Consider the following 12,693-nt stretch of genomic DNA (forward strand, 5'->3'; position numbering starts at 1 on the left):
TAATTGCCTGCCCTTCCCTCGTCCCTATTCCATTTTTCGTGTACAGGTACAGGTATGAATAACATTCTTGTGGAATTGTATTATGAGAGGGAGATTTGGAGATAGATATATCGATAGGTATGTGGCCTATGACTGTCCCAAGTGATATAGTGATGGTGACAATGAAATGTATGGGAATGCTGGAAGCAGAAGTTATGTTGATGGAAGGTGTGTACAAGGTTACGAAGGGAAGAGTTTCGGTTGGTCCTGTTATGTCGGAGGAGTTCAGCGTGAACATCGGTTTGAGGCAGGGAAAAGCTCTCAGCCCACTCCCGTTTAACATGGTGATTGAGCTGGTAAGCAGGAAGGTAAACATGACTGTTATTCTGGAGAGGATGTTGTATGCGGACGATCTGGTTGTTGTGGTGGAACATGCAGAAGTACTATGAGTGGGAGGAGTGGCATTTGAGAAACATGGGCTGAAGGTGAGTATAGAGAAGACCAAGGTGTTGTGTGTCGGGCAGCAGAGAAATAAATGAATATCAGTTTAGAGGTGAAGGAGATCAGACAAGGAAATAGGTTTGAGTAACTGGGGGAACAGTGACCGGGGTGGTAATTCAGAGGCGGCAGAGGTGTGGAGGAGGATTTAAGTGGGTGGAAATGCATGGAGGAGTGTGGAAGGATTAATGGCAGACAGAAATATATCATGGAGATTGAAAGGGAAGGTTCTGATGTTGTGTGTAACGCTGGCCCTCCTTTATGGTCTGGAAACGGTGGCACTGACAGAGACAACATCAGAGGCTGCTGGTTTGCAAGAACTGGGTCAAGAGGATTGTGGGAGTGAAGATGGTGGATAGGAGGATGAAGTTCAGGTGAAGGTTTGAAGAGCTCCCTCATGATAAACCCAGACCCCAGATCAATAACAAAATATTGTAAGGTTAAAAGAACCATTATAAAATGGGTGGCGATGTCCATCGGTCCATTAACATTTCAGCTTTTTGCCTCTCCTCCCTTATTACTGGGCCGACTATTTTGAAACTGCCCGTCAGAGCTGCTTGGATGTATTATTTAAGGTTCCGGCTCACTCGGCACGGCACACAGCCGTCACGAAGCCACGAGCCAAGGGTGTCGGAGTCCACTAGCTGCGACCGCCAATGTCAGGACCAAGAGCGGGGAAGAGAAGAGGAGCACTAATTGCGACTGCCCACCAAGCAGCCAATACCAAGAGAAAGAAAATGTGACTGTTCGCTTCAACTCGGGACACAAAGAGAGAGAGAAAATGTGACTGCTCGTCACCAAACCCCGGACCAAGAGAGAGAAAATGGCGGTCCTCAACCTTTTTGTTCCCCGCTCTCGAACGTCATATGATGACGTCCGCGCACGCTCCAATCAAAGAGGCCATTGCCCTGACCAATCATCACCTCTCGGGCGGGGCCCCACGGCCCTGCCTGCTTGGTGTTGCGATGACTGGCGCGCCGCCAGCGGCAGTGTTCAATGTCTGAATCCTGTTGCTTGTTATGGGGTTTATTTCGGTGCGGAGTATATGGCTGGTGTGGTGTGTGTCATAAGGAACAAAGGAAAAAACACAGAGGCTATTTACATACGGGGTATTACCCTTCTACCTTACCTAATTAACAAAGCTCCACCCCTCGCCATTGAGACAATTATCCGACCTTACCGGACACACGGACCTGATTTCAGTACATCAAGGTGGCTTACACGACATTCGGACCATGGTAATCTATACAGTTCTATCTGGACTAAGGTATTTCATTGCCTACCCCCCAAAAACGTAACATTATTTATCCCCACGCTTTTTGGGGGAAAAAACTGGGGGATATTGTCATCTGCTACGTCTGTCTGTCTGTCCGTCTGACTGTCCGTCCGGCAAGCTATCTCCTCCTCAACAGTTGTGCAGAAATTCACCAAACGTGGTAGTTATGATCACCACGTGGTACGAAGATGCAAGAGCAGTATCATTTTTGACTCTGCCCTCTGTGGTCAAAAGTTCAAATACCAAAAAAATTCAATTACAGGCACATTTGAAACGTTTTTTAATGAAAATTTATATATGCAATCAACAATGGGGGAATGCATAAAATATGCAAGGATTTTTGGGATTTGACCCCAGTTCATGCCTCAGGGGTGCGGATTGGTCACACGGGTCAAAAGAGGGGGAAAAAAAAATCAAAAGTTGATATTGGGTCATTCCTGGTAACTTTTTGCCATCGTTCAGCTTTGCTTAAGGGGCGAAGCATGGGGACTTGCGATGGCACACCATCGACTTTGCTCTTGTTTAGTTTGACATTGCTCTGTATTTTTTTGGGTGTAGGAGCTGCTGGATTATGAAGTGGACAGTGATGATGAGTGGAATGAAGAGGAACCGGGCGAATCGTTGTCCAATAGTGAAGGGGTAATGTAAATGTGCATTTTGCTTCATGTTTTTATTAAACACGTTTGATTTTCTTCTGATTTGCTCTTTGCACTGTAGCCTTTTTCTGATTTATTAATGAATTGGTTCACTATAAAGAAAAACCCACCGTTTAGAGGCCATTTTTCCCCGCAAAGCGGGGGTTGGCCTTTTCGGGGACCGTGGTAGTTGTTGTTTTTTGGTCCCCTTTTTGGAGCAATGATTTACGGCCGGATGCCCTTCCTGACGCCAACCCTTTTTGCCGCCTTCAACGACAAACAGGGAATTACCAGTGAACTGGTACTCAATTAGCCGACCTCGGAAGGATGACAGGCTGAGTCAACCCCCCTGGCATTAATTCGGCGATCGACCGAGATTCGAACCCAGGATCCTCGGATCCTAAGCCGGCACCCGAGCCGCTAGCCCAACACCAGGGATTAAACCAGGGTTCACTATGATACTTCATATTGAGTATGTGGTTAAAATACACTTTATATATGTAGAGGGAAAGTGTTTCCTGTGCTGACCTTTTGTCTGGTATCTCCAGGAGGAAGAGAATGAGAACGAGGAGGAGGATGACGATGATAATGATGGATTTTTTGTTCCACATGGGCATTTGTCGGATGAAGAGGGTGCTTCAGATGAGGTGTGCTTCTTTGTTCGCCGACAAAAACACCACAATTGCATCATAGTTGATGCACGATTTTCACATCATAATATCCATCCAGAAAATGCGTGCGCTATTTGGGATCCCTTCCCCACACACGTTACTATACAGTCGTGGCCAAAAATATTGGCACCCTGGCACTTTTTTCAAATAACTCACAATTTTCTCTAAAATAAGTTGATTCTTTATTTCACTGTTGATATTACAGAACCTTTGTTTTTAATTCAGAACTTAATATAACCTTTTAAATCAGAAAATTAAAAGAAATGGCATTGACAAAATTATTGACACCCTTGACTTAATATTTGGTAGCACAGCTTTTAGACAAAATAACTGCAGTCAAGCGCTTCCTACAGCCATGAATGAGCTTCCTCCACCTCTCTACTGGCAGTTTGGCCCACTCTTCTTGTGCAAACTGCTCCAGTTCTCCCAGATTTGAAGGGTGCCTTCTCCCAACTGCTGTTTTCAGATCGCCCACATGTGTTCAATGGGATTTAAATCTGACCGGATGATTCTTCACATTTCAGGGCATTATTTACTCGTTTTATTACCACGAGCACACAACAGTCCAGCGATTTCTCTTGAACCATTCCTGGGAGCTTTTTGAAGTGTATTTGGGGTCATTGTCCTGCTGCAAGACCCATGACCTTCGACAAAGACCCAGCTTTCTGACACTGGGTTGAACATTGCATTCCAAAATGCCTTGGTAATCTCCTGATTTCATGATTCCATGCACACATTCAAGACACTCAGTGCCAGAGGCAGCACAGCAACCCCAAAACATCACTGAATCTCCTACATGTTTGACTGTAGGGAAGGTGTTCTTTTCTTTGAAGGCTTCATTTTGTTTTTCTGTAAACATAGAGATGATGTGCTTTACCAAAAAGCTCTAATTTGGTCTCATCTGTCCACAGGACATTCTCCCAGAAGGATTTTGGCTTGTTCAGGTGCGTTTTGGAAAACTCCAGTTGGGCTTTCTCAGCAATGGGGTCCTCCTGGGTCTCCTACCATAGAACCCCCTTTCATCGAGTTTGTGACGGATGGTGCGAGTTGAAACTGTCATAGCTTGTGCCTGAAGGTCACCTTGAATCTGTTTAGGAGTTGATCGAGGTGCTTTCTCCACCATTCGAACAATCCTTCGCCGCAATCTTCGATCAAGTTTTCTCTTGCAGCCACGTCCAGGGAGGTTGGCTATCGTGCCATGGGCCTTAAACTTCCTGATAACATTGCGTACGGTGGACACAGGAACATCAAGGTCTCTGGAGATGCACTTGTAGCCTTGAGATTGTCCATGCTTGGCTACAATCTTGTGTCTGACCTCCTCAGACAATTCTCTGGTTTTCTTTCTTTTCTCCATGCTCATTGCAGTACACAGTGACACATTGCGGTACACACAGCAGAATGACTCCTTTTCTCTATTCAAACTGCTTGAATGAGTGATTTTTATATTGCAGGCACCTGCAACTCACCATAGGTGAGTTCAATTCCAAAGTAAAGGAGAATCACCTGCTTGAAATCTAATTATTTCTCACAACTTCCAAAAGGTACCAATAATATTGTCCGGGCCATTTTAGGATTTCTTTGTGGAATAAGGTCAGATTTAGTAATATTTTCGCTTTATTTGTTTTGGTCCACTGCAAACCAAAGAAATACAAATGTGGATACCAAAAGTTTTTTTAAATTTCAACAATTTTCTGGAAGAAATGGTGCATTATTTGAAAAATCTGTAAGGGTGCCAATCTTTTTGGCCATGACTGTATATATAGTTTAAAGCCAATCAATAATGACTTCTGCTTCTTGTCAAACTTATTCGTCTTGCATTGAAACCGGTTGATTCTTCCCATTTTTTTTTAATTTTTTTTGTATACTGAATCGAGGCTCGTGAAAGAGCTAACATTTATTTCACAAACAAATCAACCAGACAAACAAAACACACAAAAAGAGGGAGCGGAAGACAAGATGGGGAGAGAAGGGGAAGCACACAACCACAACATTTGAGAGCAGGGAGAAGTGTGGGAGGGAGAGGGCTTGGGGGCAGGAGGCGTGGGAGGGGGAGGGCGGGAGGGAGAGGTATAAAACACAAGAGGACCGAAATTAGCGGGGGTAGAAAAGATCAAGGTTTTGGATGGGGGAGGATAAGAGATGGTGGTGAACAGCTGTTTTAAAGACCTGGAGGGTGCAGTGGGATTGAAGAGAGTGAGGGAGTTTGTTCCAGAGGCGGGAGAAAAGAGGAATGAAGGAGTGAAGGTGAGCAGAAAGTCTTGATTTTGGCAGTTTAACCATAAGAGGGTTGCAGGCAGATCTTGTGCGACCTGTAGGAATATTTGGGGGACAGAGCCCAGAGAGGGCTGGGGGGGCAAGGCCAGAGAGGAGTCGGTAGAAGACGGAAAGACCACCAACCTGCCTGCGGTGAGTGAGTGAAAGGCCCTTGGAGTTAGCTTCATCGTGGGAGATTCCAATGATTCTGAACGCTTTGGTTTCAACAGCGTGAAGACGGGCTAGGTGTGAGGCAGGAGCACCAGACCAGAGGGGAGAGCAGTATTCCATAGAGCTGCGGATGAAAGCCTTGTATGTGGTGAGGAGCTCAGGTGTGCCAAGGAAGGACTTCGCACGACGGAGGATGCCCAGTCGGCGACTGGCTTTGGAGGCCAGATTTGAAATGTGGTTTTCCCAGGAAAGATCATGGCAAATAGTGAGACCCAAAAGCTTGAGTGACAGAACTTCTTGGAGAGGATTATTCAGAAAGTGGATGGGAGGGTTTTCCAGTCGGTCTTTTCGGAGAGACAACGTAAGAGTGTGAGATTTATCAGGATTGAAAGACATGTTCCATTTGTTTGCCCAGTCTGTGATTTTGTCCAGGTCTGCAGAGAGTGAGGAGGCTGCAGACTGCCGATCTGAGGGATGAGGAATGGAGCGACAGAGAGTAGAGTCGTCAGCAAAGAGATAGAGAGGATTTTCAAGAGAGTCAGAGAGATCATTGATGAAGACCAGAAAAAGCACAGGGCCCAGAACACTACCTTGGGGAACTTCAGCCTGAACAGGAAGAGGAGATTAGAGAAACCCATTCAGGGCCACACGTTGACTACGACCAGAGAGGAAGTCCGCCAGCCATGCGTGGAGATTTCCATGGATCCCAAAGGAGGAGAGTTTGGTGAGCAGAGCAGGGTGCCAGACCGTATCGAAGGCACGTGAAATGTCAAGGGAGACAGCTCTAATTTCCTGTTTGGCGTTGAGGACCTCCATCCATTGTTGAGAAAGCAGAAGCAGCATGTCCAGAGTAGAGTGACCAGGTCTGAAACCAAATTGATGATCAGAGATCAAGCCATTGGAGAAGAGGAAAGATTTCATATCTGAAGCAATGATGGATTCCATGACTTTGCTGATAATTGGGAGAAGGCTGATTGGTCTGTAGTTGCTGGGATCTGTTTTTGCACCTTTTTTGTGCAAAGCGGTGATGTTGGCTGATTTCCAAGCAGATGGCAGATGACCTTGAGCAAAAGAGAGGGTGAAGAGAACAGAAAGAGGGAGTGAAAGAGCAGAATAACATGATTTTAGGACCCGTGGGCTGATGCCGTCAGGACCAGTTGCAGAATCAGAGTCGAGGGTTGACAGAAACTTTTCCACCTTGTCAGGAGGAAAGGACACAGAGTCCAGGAGCAGCTGGGTACGACTGGGTACGGTGGGTACAGAGAGGGATGGGTTTGGGACACAAGATTTAGAGGCAAACACAGAGTTGAGGCATTCAGCTTTTTCACGTGCGGAGTCAGCCGTTAAGCCGTTTGAGGTGAGGGAGGGGATGGAGGGGGAACAAACACCAGAAACAGATTTGACCAGACGCCACCAGGATTTGGAAGAGGGAGACAGATAAGAGAGTTCGGTCTTGAGAACGGTGAGATATTGTTTCCTGGCTCTCCTGAGGGTGGACACACACTTGTTTCGGGCTTTGTGAAAGGAAATGAGATTTCCTTCCGTTGGATTTGCTTTCCAGGAGACGAAAGCAAGTTGTTTCAGGGCAACAGCCTCACCACAAGATTCCGTGTACCATGGACGGGAGGAAGGATATGACAACTGAAGACGAGATGGGATAAATCTGTGCATGAGAGAGGGCAATTTACTTTGAAAGAATTCCCAGGATGAGTTGATGTCAGAGGCGGTAGAGATGGGAGACCAGTCCAGATGATTGATGGCTGCTTGAAGACCGTGCCAGTTGGCCTGAGTGAAATGCCAGACTCGTCGACGCTGAGGAGGCTCTCTGAGAATGGTCAGAGAGATGTCCACTTTGACAAGCACATGATCAGATGAGCCGATTGGAGCAGAAGAAGAGCAGCAGACATTTTCAGGGAAGTTTGTCATAACCAAATCCAGAAGAGAAGATGCTCCGTTGACTGAGATCCGGGTCGGGAAATTGACAGATTGTGTCAGTCCCAGTGAGTCGCAGAAGTCCTTTGCTGAAGAGCCATGGCTGGTGAGAGAGGTACCCACACCCAGCCAACTGGCATGGTGACATTTCGGAGCATTATTTAGTCATTTTATTACCATGAGCACACAAAGTGAAAAGCGGGGTTAAGCAGTTGTTTCACTTCTGTCTGTGTCTGTCTACATATATCAGTTTGCTATCGAGGAACAACTTGGTTTCAATTGAATTATATTTCCAACATCGGAACATGAATCGGAAAACAAACCTGCAGTTTCACAGTACATAGTCTCTGAATTCATTGCTATCGCACATGCGCAGAGAGGAGTGAGACTTTTTACTGTCTTGTCTGCCTGGCAGAAAAACAAAATTGAAAATCATTCCAAACAGGAAACATTGTTTTAACGATGTTGTACACAGGACACAAACTAGACAAATAACTAATGTAACATGTTAAATAAGGTGGAGTAAAAGACGCTGCATCAACAGCTGTAAACTTTTTTAAAATTTAAAAGATTCTGCAACCTTTAAAATCTTTGTTTTATTTCAATTTAGTTGTATTCTTGAACACTGTAGTACACAAATCGCCTTTTTGTCACTTTCAAAAACCTCTGCTCTATTTGGTACGGGCTCATATCCTGTACAGGGAGGTGCCTGGCAAAACCGGTGGATGATTTTAAGACTAGCGAACCATATAATATGCATTTCTTGTTCTGAGAGTTTGGCCCTTCATTGCTCGCACTATTTCACTTCACATACTGTACTTTGTTAACAACAGGGAAGTGTGTTCATCATTTTGAAGCTTTTGGAGCATGTTTGACATTTGTGAGGTGAGAAATAATTCAGGATATTTGTACCATTCCTCATCGTTTCAATGCTGCTCTGTATGTGTTCTCAACAGGAAAACAGTCCTGAAAGAAAGAAAGTTCGAGAGCAGCTCAAAAACAAGGAATGGGTTGAGCTGACTAAAGGAGCAAAGCTGAAGCCCCTTGTGCCTCGTATAGTGGGCTGCACGTGGGAGAATGGTGTGCACAACCCCAGCGCCAGCTCTGACATGCAGTGGCTGCGGCAGTTTTCAGCTGTCCATTTAGAAACTATGGAGGAAGAGGATGAGGAGCGGTCGAAGAATAGGCATCTGGAAGACCAGCAATGTGAGCTGTGATGATGATTGGTTTGACAGTGATGCTTCAGTGGGCATGTTCAATGAGTTGTGTGCAACCACATTAGGCCATAAAGTGTTTTTAATTTAAGGAATGCTAGAAGGATGGGGAGGAGAGAGGGGAAATATTCACCCATTTTTCTTAAAGGGAGGTCAAAAAAGTGTAACTCTGCTCAAACATCTGGTTTTCAATGAAAACACTTCATTCTTTGTGCGGAGACCTCTCCAGGTGTTGCTCAACCCATCGGGCCTTGTGTGGGCTACTGGCAGATACGAGTGGCCTTTCTTCTGGTTTCTGAGGTTTCTTGTCTCTCACCATTTATGAGGATGTGTTAAATTGTTTTGTCGGAAGATGTCTGTTGGAAAATGTTTTCTAAACTGAATTACTGATGGATTTATGGGCAACATTGGCCTTGAGAGTTGAACCAACATCTTCAGGATCTTGGCAAGCAGAACTTTCACGTGTCATCTCTATTGTGCCTAAAAATAGGAAATAGACTCCATAGTTTGGGGGCACCCTTGTATAATACTGTTGAGGTTTTGAGATTGTACATATAACATCATTAAAGGTTAAAGGTTTGCCCCCCATAGTTAGTCCACAAGCAACACGTAGGCCCATTAGAATTAGTTATGTCATAGTATGTGTAAGAGTAGGCCATTTGCCCAGTGATATCTGCGTTGTGTAAAGAATTGAGCTTAGGTCCTTTCATTTTGCGGCCACCCTTCATTTTCATCGATGGGCAAACTCAATCCCGCGCCCCATTTTGGCTGATCCCTCCGTGTGTGGTGCTTTGGCTGCCAGAAGCATTAGCTGCCCTTTGCTCGCTCAAACTAGTCGGGTAACCACGAGGTAGGCCTTAAAAGAGGGAGGAGCGCGAGGGTCGAGGTGTGGCCGTGTCAAGAAGCGCGTCAGAAGGCGGTGACAGTAAGAGCAACAGCCAACCAGGGCTGAGAGGGCATGGCTTGATAGGGCGTGGCAAGAAACGTCTGGTGAGTTCCAGAGGGTTCCAAGGGCGTGACAATAAAACCGTTTGCGCGAGGCCCCCACCTCAGTTGAGCTATGAGAAGGGAGAGGCGCTTACAAAGGACTCGTGGGGAAAGGACGTGCTGAGAGGACTGCAACGAATTGCGCTTTGTAAAAGGGCTCTATGAGGACCGAGCGAACTGGCTGATACGAGAGAACCGATCCGGAGCACTCATGTGAGAACAGCACTGAGAGGACCGGCGAGCACATGACAGTTTCGAGGCATTGATTGAGAAGCGCGTATTGAACTGTCCGTTTATTACGTACGCAGCCCCGCGAGTGTAACCGCCAAAGCCCAGCCTGCCGTTTAGCCCGTAATTACCCCGTGCGCGAAAACGACACGGGAGAGCTCCTGGTCGCTGCCGTCTGGTTCATCTACTTCACGGTGCGAGTTGGGGACCGGAGAACGAGCTGCCTGGAAGCCATCCCTGGACCATCAACCTGTTCGTCTGCAACCCCGTGTGAGTGTGTCTGAGTGTGACGGGCCCGTTTGTCTTGGGATAAGTTAAGACTGTTTAAGGCTGCACTGTGTTTCTTCTTCTTCTTATTGTACAAAGTGTAAATAAACCTTGTTATTCCTTTTCTTCCAAATTCGACCGTTTCCGTGATTTCCTCCATTGGGTAAGCGTGGCACGATTAATAACCGCTCGGATCGGGTTTAGTCATTGCTAACGGCTCGGGTCACGGATTCGCTACCGCTCGGCGTTTCCACTAACACCCATGATTCGGGCGAGGCTTATTTCCTCGTTTCTGGGCGGCGCGAGTACTTAGGTATTAGTGATTAGTCCTACGACCCTACTTCGCGCTGTCCAGGAGTGACGTCATAGGTCCCGGGTCCAGTCGGCTAGTAAAAGACAAGGGGACTAATCCCCCCTTGGTAAGGGGAAAAGGCCAGTGCTGAGATCCGCAACAATACATTGATGTCCCTCAATTTATTTTTTATTTCGTGTGCAGCATAAGGCTGTGAGTAGCTTCATTGGCTGAGGGCGTGGCTGTGCCACTGATGCAGTACCCTCTGTAGGTTTGGGCAGGAATTTTGAATTTGAGGATGCCGGCGATAGCTCACCTACTCTTTGTGCAGCACACCATGGGATCTTTAACGTCAACCAATGAATGCTAGCAGACGAGACATCCAGTTTAACGTCCATCCGATCGAGGACGGCACACACATTGATAGCCATGCTGCAAGACATTAGGATGACAGTTTGTAGCTGGGCCGAGATTCAAACCCAGGCTAGATGGTTGAGAGGCGAATGTGTGTGCCTCTAGGCGATCCTGTCAGCCTGATTTCCCCTTTTTGCTTAACGTGCAAATTCAAGTAGATTCCTGATTCCACATCAGTTGCTGCATGTGCTTTTGTGACTTTAACCCAAGATTTTAGTCCCCACTAAATCCATAATTACAAGCTGAAATGTATGAACGCTGGCACCAACTGAAGAATGGTACTTCAAGCTGTAAGAAATTGGTGCATTGGGTATATTTTAGCCCAGTGATGTGTGTCCGAGATTTTATGTTTTTTGTGTGGATAAAATGGCAGCGGAGGGGTGGGGATATGTAATCGGCTCCATCTCTGTATGTCATGCTACCTAAATGGTTGTGCAATACTTCACCTAATTCGGTAATTGTGATCACCACATGGAAGAATGTCAGAGAGCAGAGTCATTTTGGTTCAGGTCAAACGGTCATGTATCAAAAAAACATTCAACTATGGGCACATGTTTGAATGAAACTTTATGTGCAATCAACATTGAAGGGCGCATGAAATATGTAACTATTTTTTGGATTTGACCCTCGGTTTATGCCACAAGGGTCAAAACGGGAAAAAAAAATTTAACTCAAAATTTTATATTGGGTCATTCTTGATGGAATGTTTTGCCATCTTTCAACTTTGCTGTAGGTGAGAAGCATGGGGATTTGCAAATGGACATCATCGACTTCACTCTAGTTCCGCTTGGGAATAATATCTCTCCAACAGATTATTTTTGGTAATGGCCAAAAATGTGCCTTTTGGGGTTGCGGGGAAGGGTGAGGGTAGCAATATGCAAAGGATAAAGAAATTTGTTTTGAATGTTCTTTGATTGGTGAAACTTGCTCCTCCACACTTTTTTAACTTTATTTTTTCCTAAATTTGGGCTCATGGAGGAGAAAATAGGAAGCCAACCTAAGAATCCTAATGCGTGACATTGATTTGAGAATCCGTTTTGCTGTTTTTAAATTGCTGAAGTCCATGGACCTTTTCTCAAGTCCATGGAGGTGTTTCAATTCAATAACAAAAGAACAGTTAGTTTGTTAATGGTGACATGCAAGAGATGGCTGATAATTTTGCGAACCATTTAAATGGAAAGGTGTTTAACATACTGAGTTGCTGACTGCGTACAATTTCTTTTTTCCCTTTGTGGTAGTGCTGCGGGAGTTGTTGCCTCATCTTCATGGCAGCCCAATCAGCAGCCGTGACATCATCAAAAATGTGCAGTCTGAATGGGCCTTGCGTACAGCGGGCTCTATTAAAGCGCTGCCCTCAAAGAGACGACTTATGCAGCTAATTAAGCAAAACGCCACCTACCGCAAACACGAGTCTCGGCCACCCTGTTGGCTTGTGCATGACCATGTGTTGCACAGTCTCGGGATGCCCGATTTGCAACTAATGAACATCAGCGTGCATACGCATAACAATGAAGTGAGCAGCACTCCCAAGATCACTGCCTTCTTGCAGCCTGTAATCGACAGCAAGCATGTAAGTCCACCATTTGCTTGACTGTGCATTTTTTTTTTTTTTTTTTTTTTTTCATATATTCTGCTTCCATGCTTGATGTTGGAAATTAATCTTAACGCTTTTTTAGGCCGTAAATTCCAAGCAATTTTGTTTTCAGGAAAGTGATGTGGAGATGCCTTCACAGACAGAAGAACGCGGTATGGTTGCTTGCAGGTAACGCATAACCTTAACAGCAATGATTGTGGATTGTCTTAAAAATTGCCAAAATGTTGGAGAAACTAGTTTGTACGTCAACTGCACAAAATCCATTGTCGTCATCATGACACG

At 45.6% G+C, this 12,693-nt stretch overlaps 1 protein-coding gene across 4 annotated transcripts in view; it reads left to right on the forward strand.

The window, feature by feature from the left end:
• Window positions 1-12,693, forward strand: part of LOC137421496 (uncharacterized) — a 115,283-nt gene that overhangs the window by 41,659 nt on the left and 60,931 nt on the right. For all 4 annotated transcript variants that reach the window (XM_068107614.2, XM_068107612.2, XM_068107613.2 and 1 more), the window contains exons 10-14: window positions 2,312-2,392; window positions 2,937-3,035; window positions 8,372-8,621; window positions 12,056-12,387; window positions 12,524-12,579. In XM_068107614.2, the coding sequence (XP_067963715.2) occupies window positions 2,312-2,392; window positions 2,937-3,035; window positions 8,372-8,621; window positions 12,056-12,387; window positions 12,524-12,579 (818 nt within the window). The remainder of the gene's footprint in view (window positions 1-2,311; window positions 2,393-2,936; window positions 3,036-8,371; window positions 8,622-12,055; window positions 12,388-12,523; window positions 12,580-12,693) is intronic.

This window comes from Myxine glutinosa, chromosome 2, assembly GCF_964187855.1.
Source record: "Myxine glutinosa chromosome 2, kmMyxGlut1.1, whole genome shotgun sequence".
Taxonomy (NCBI): domain Eukaryota; kingdom Metazoa; phylum Chordata; class Myxini; order Myxiniformes; family Myxinidae; genus Myxine; species Myxine glutinosa.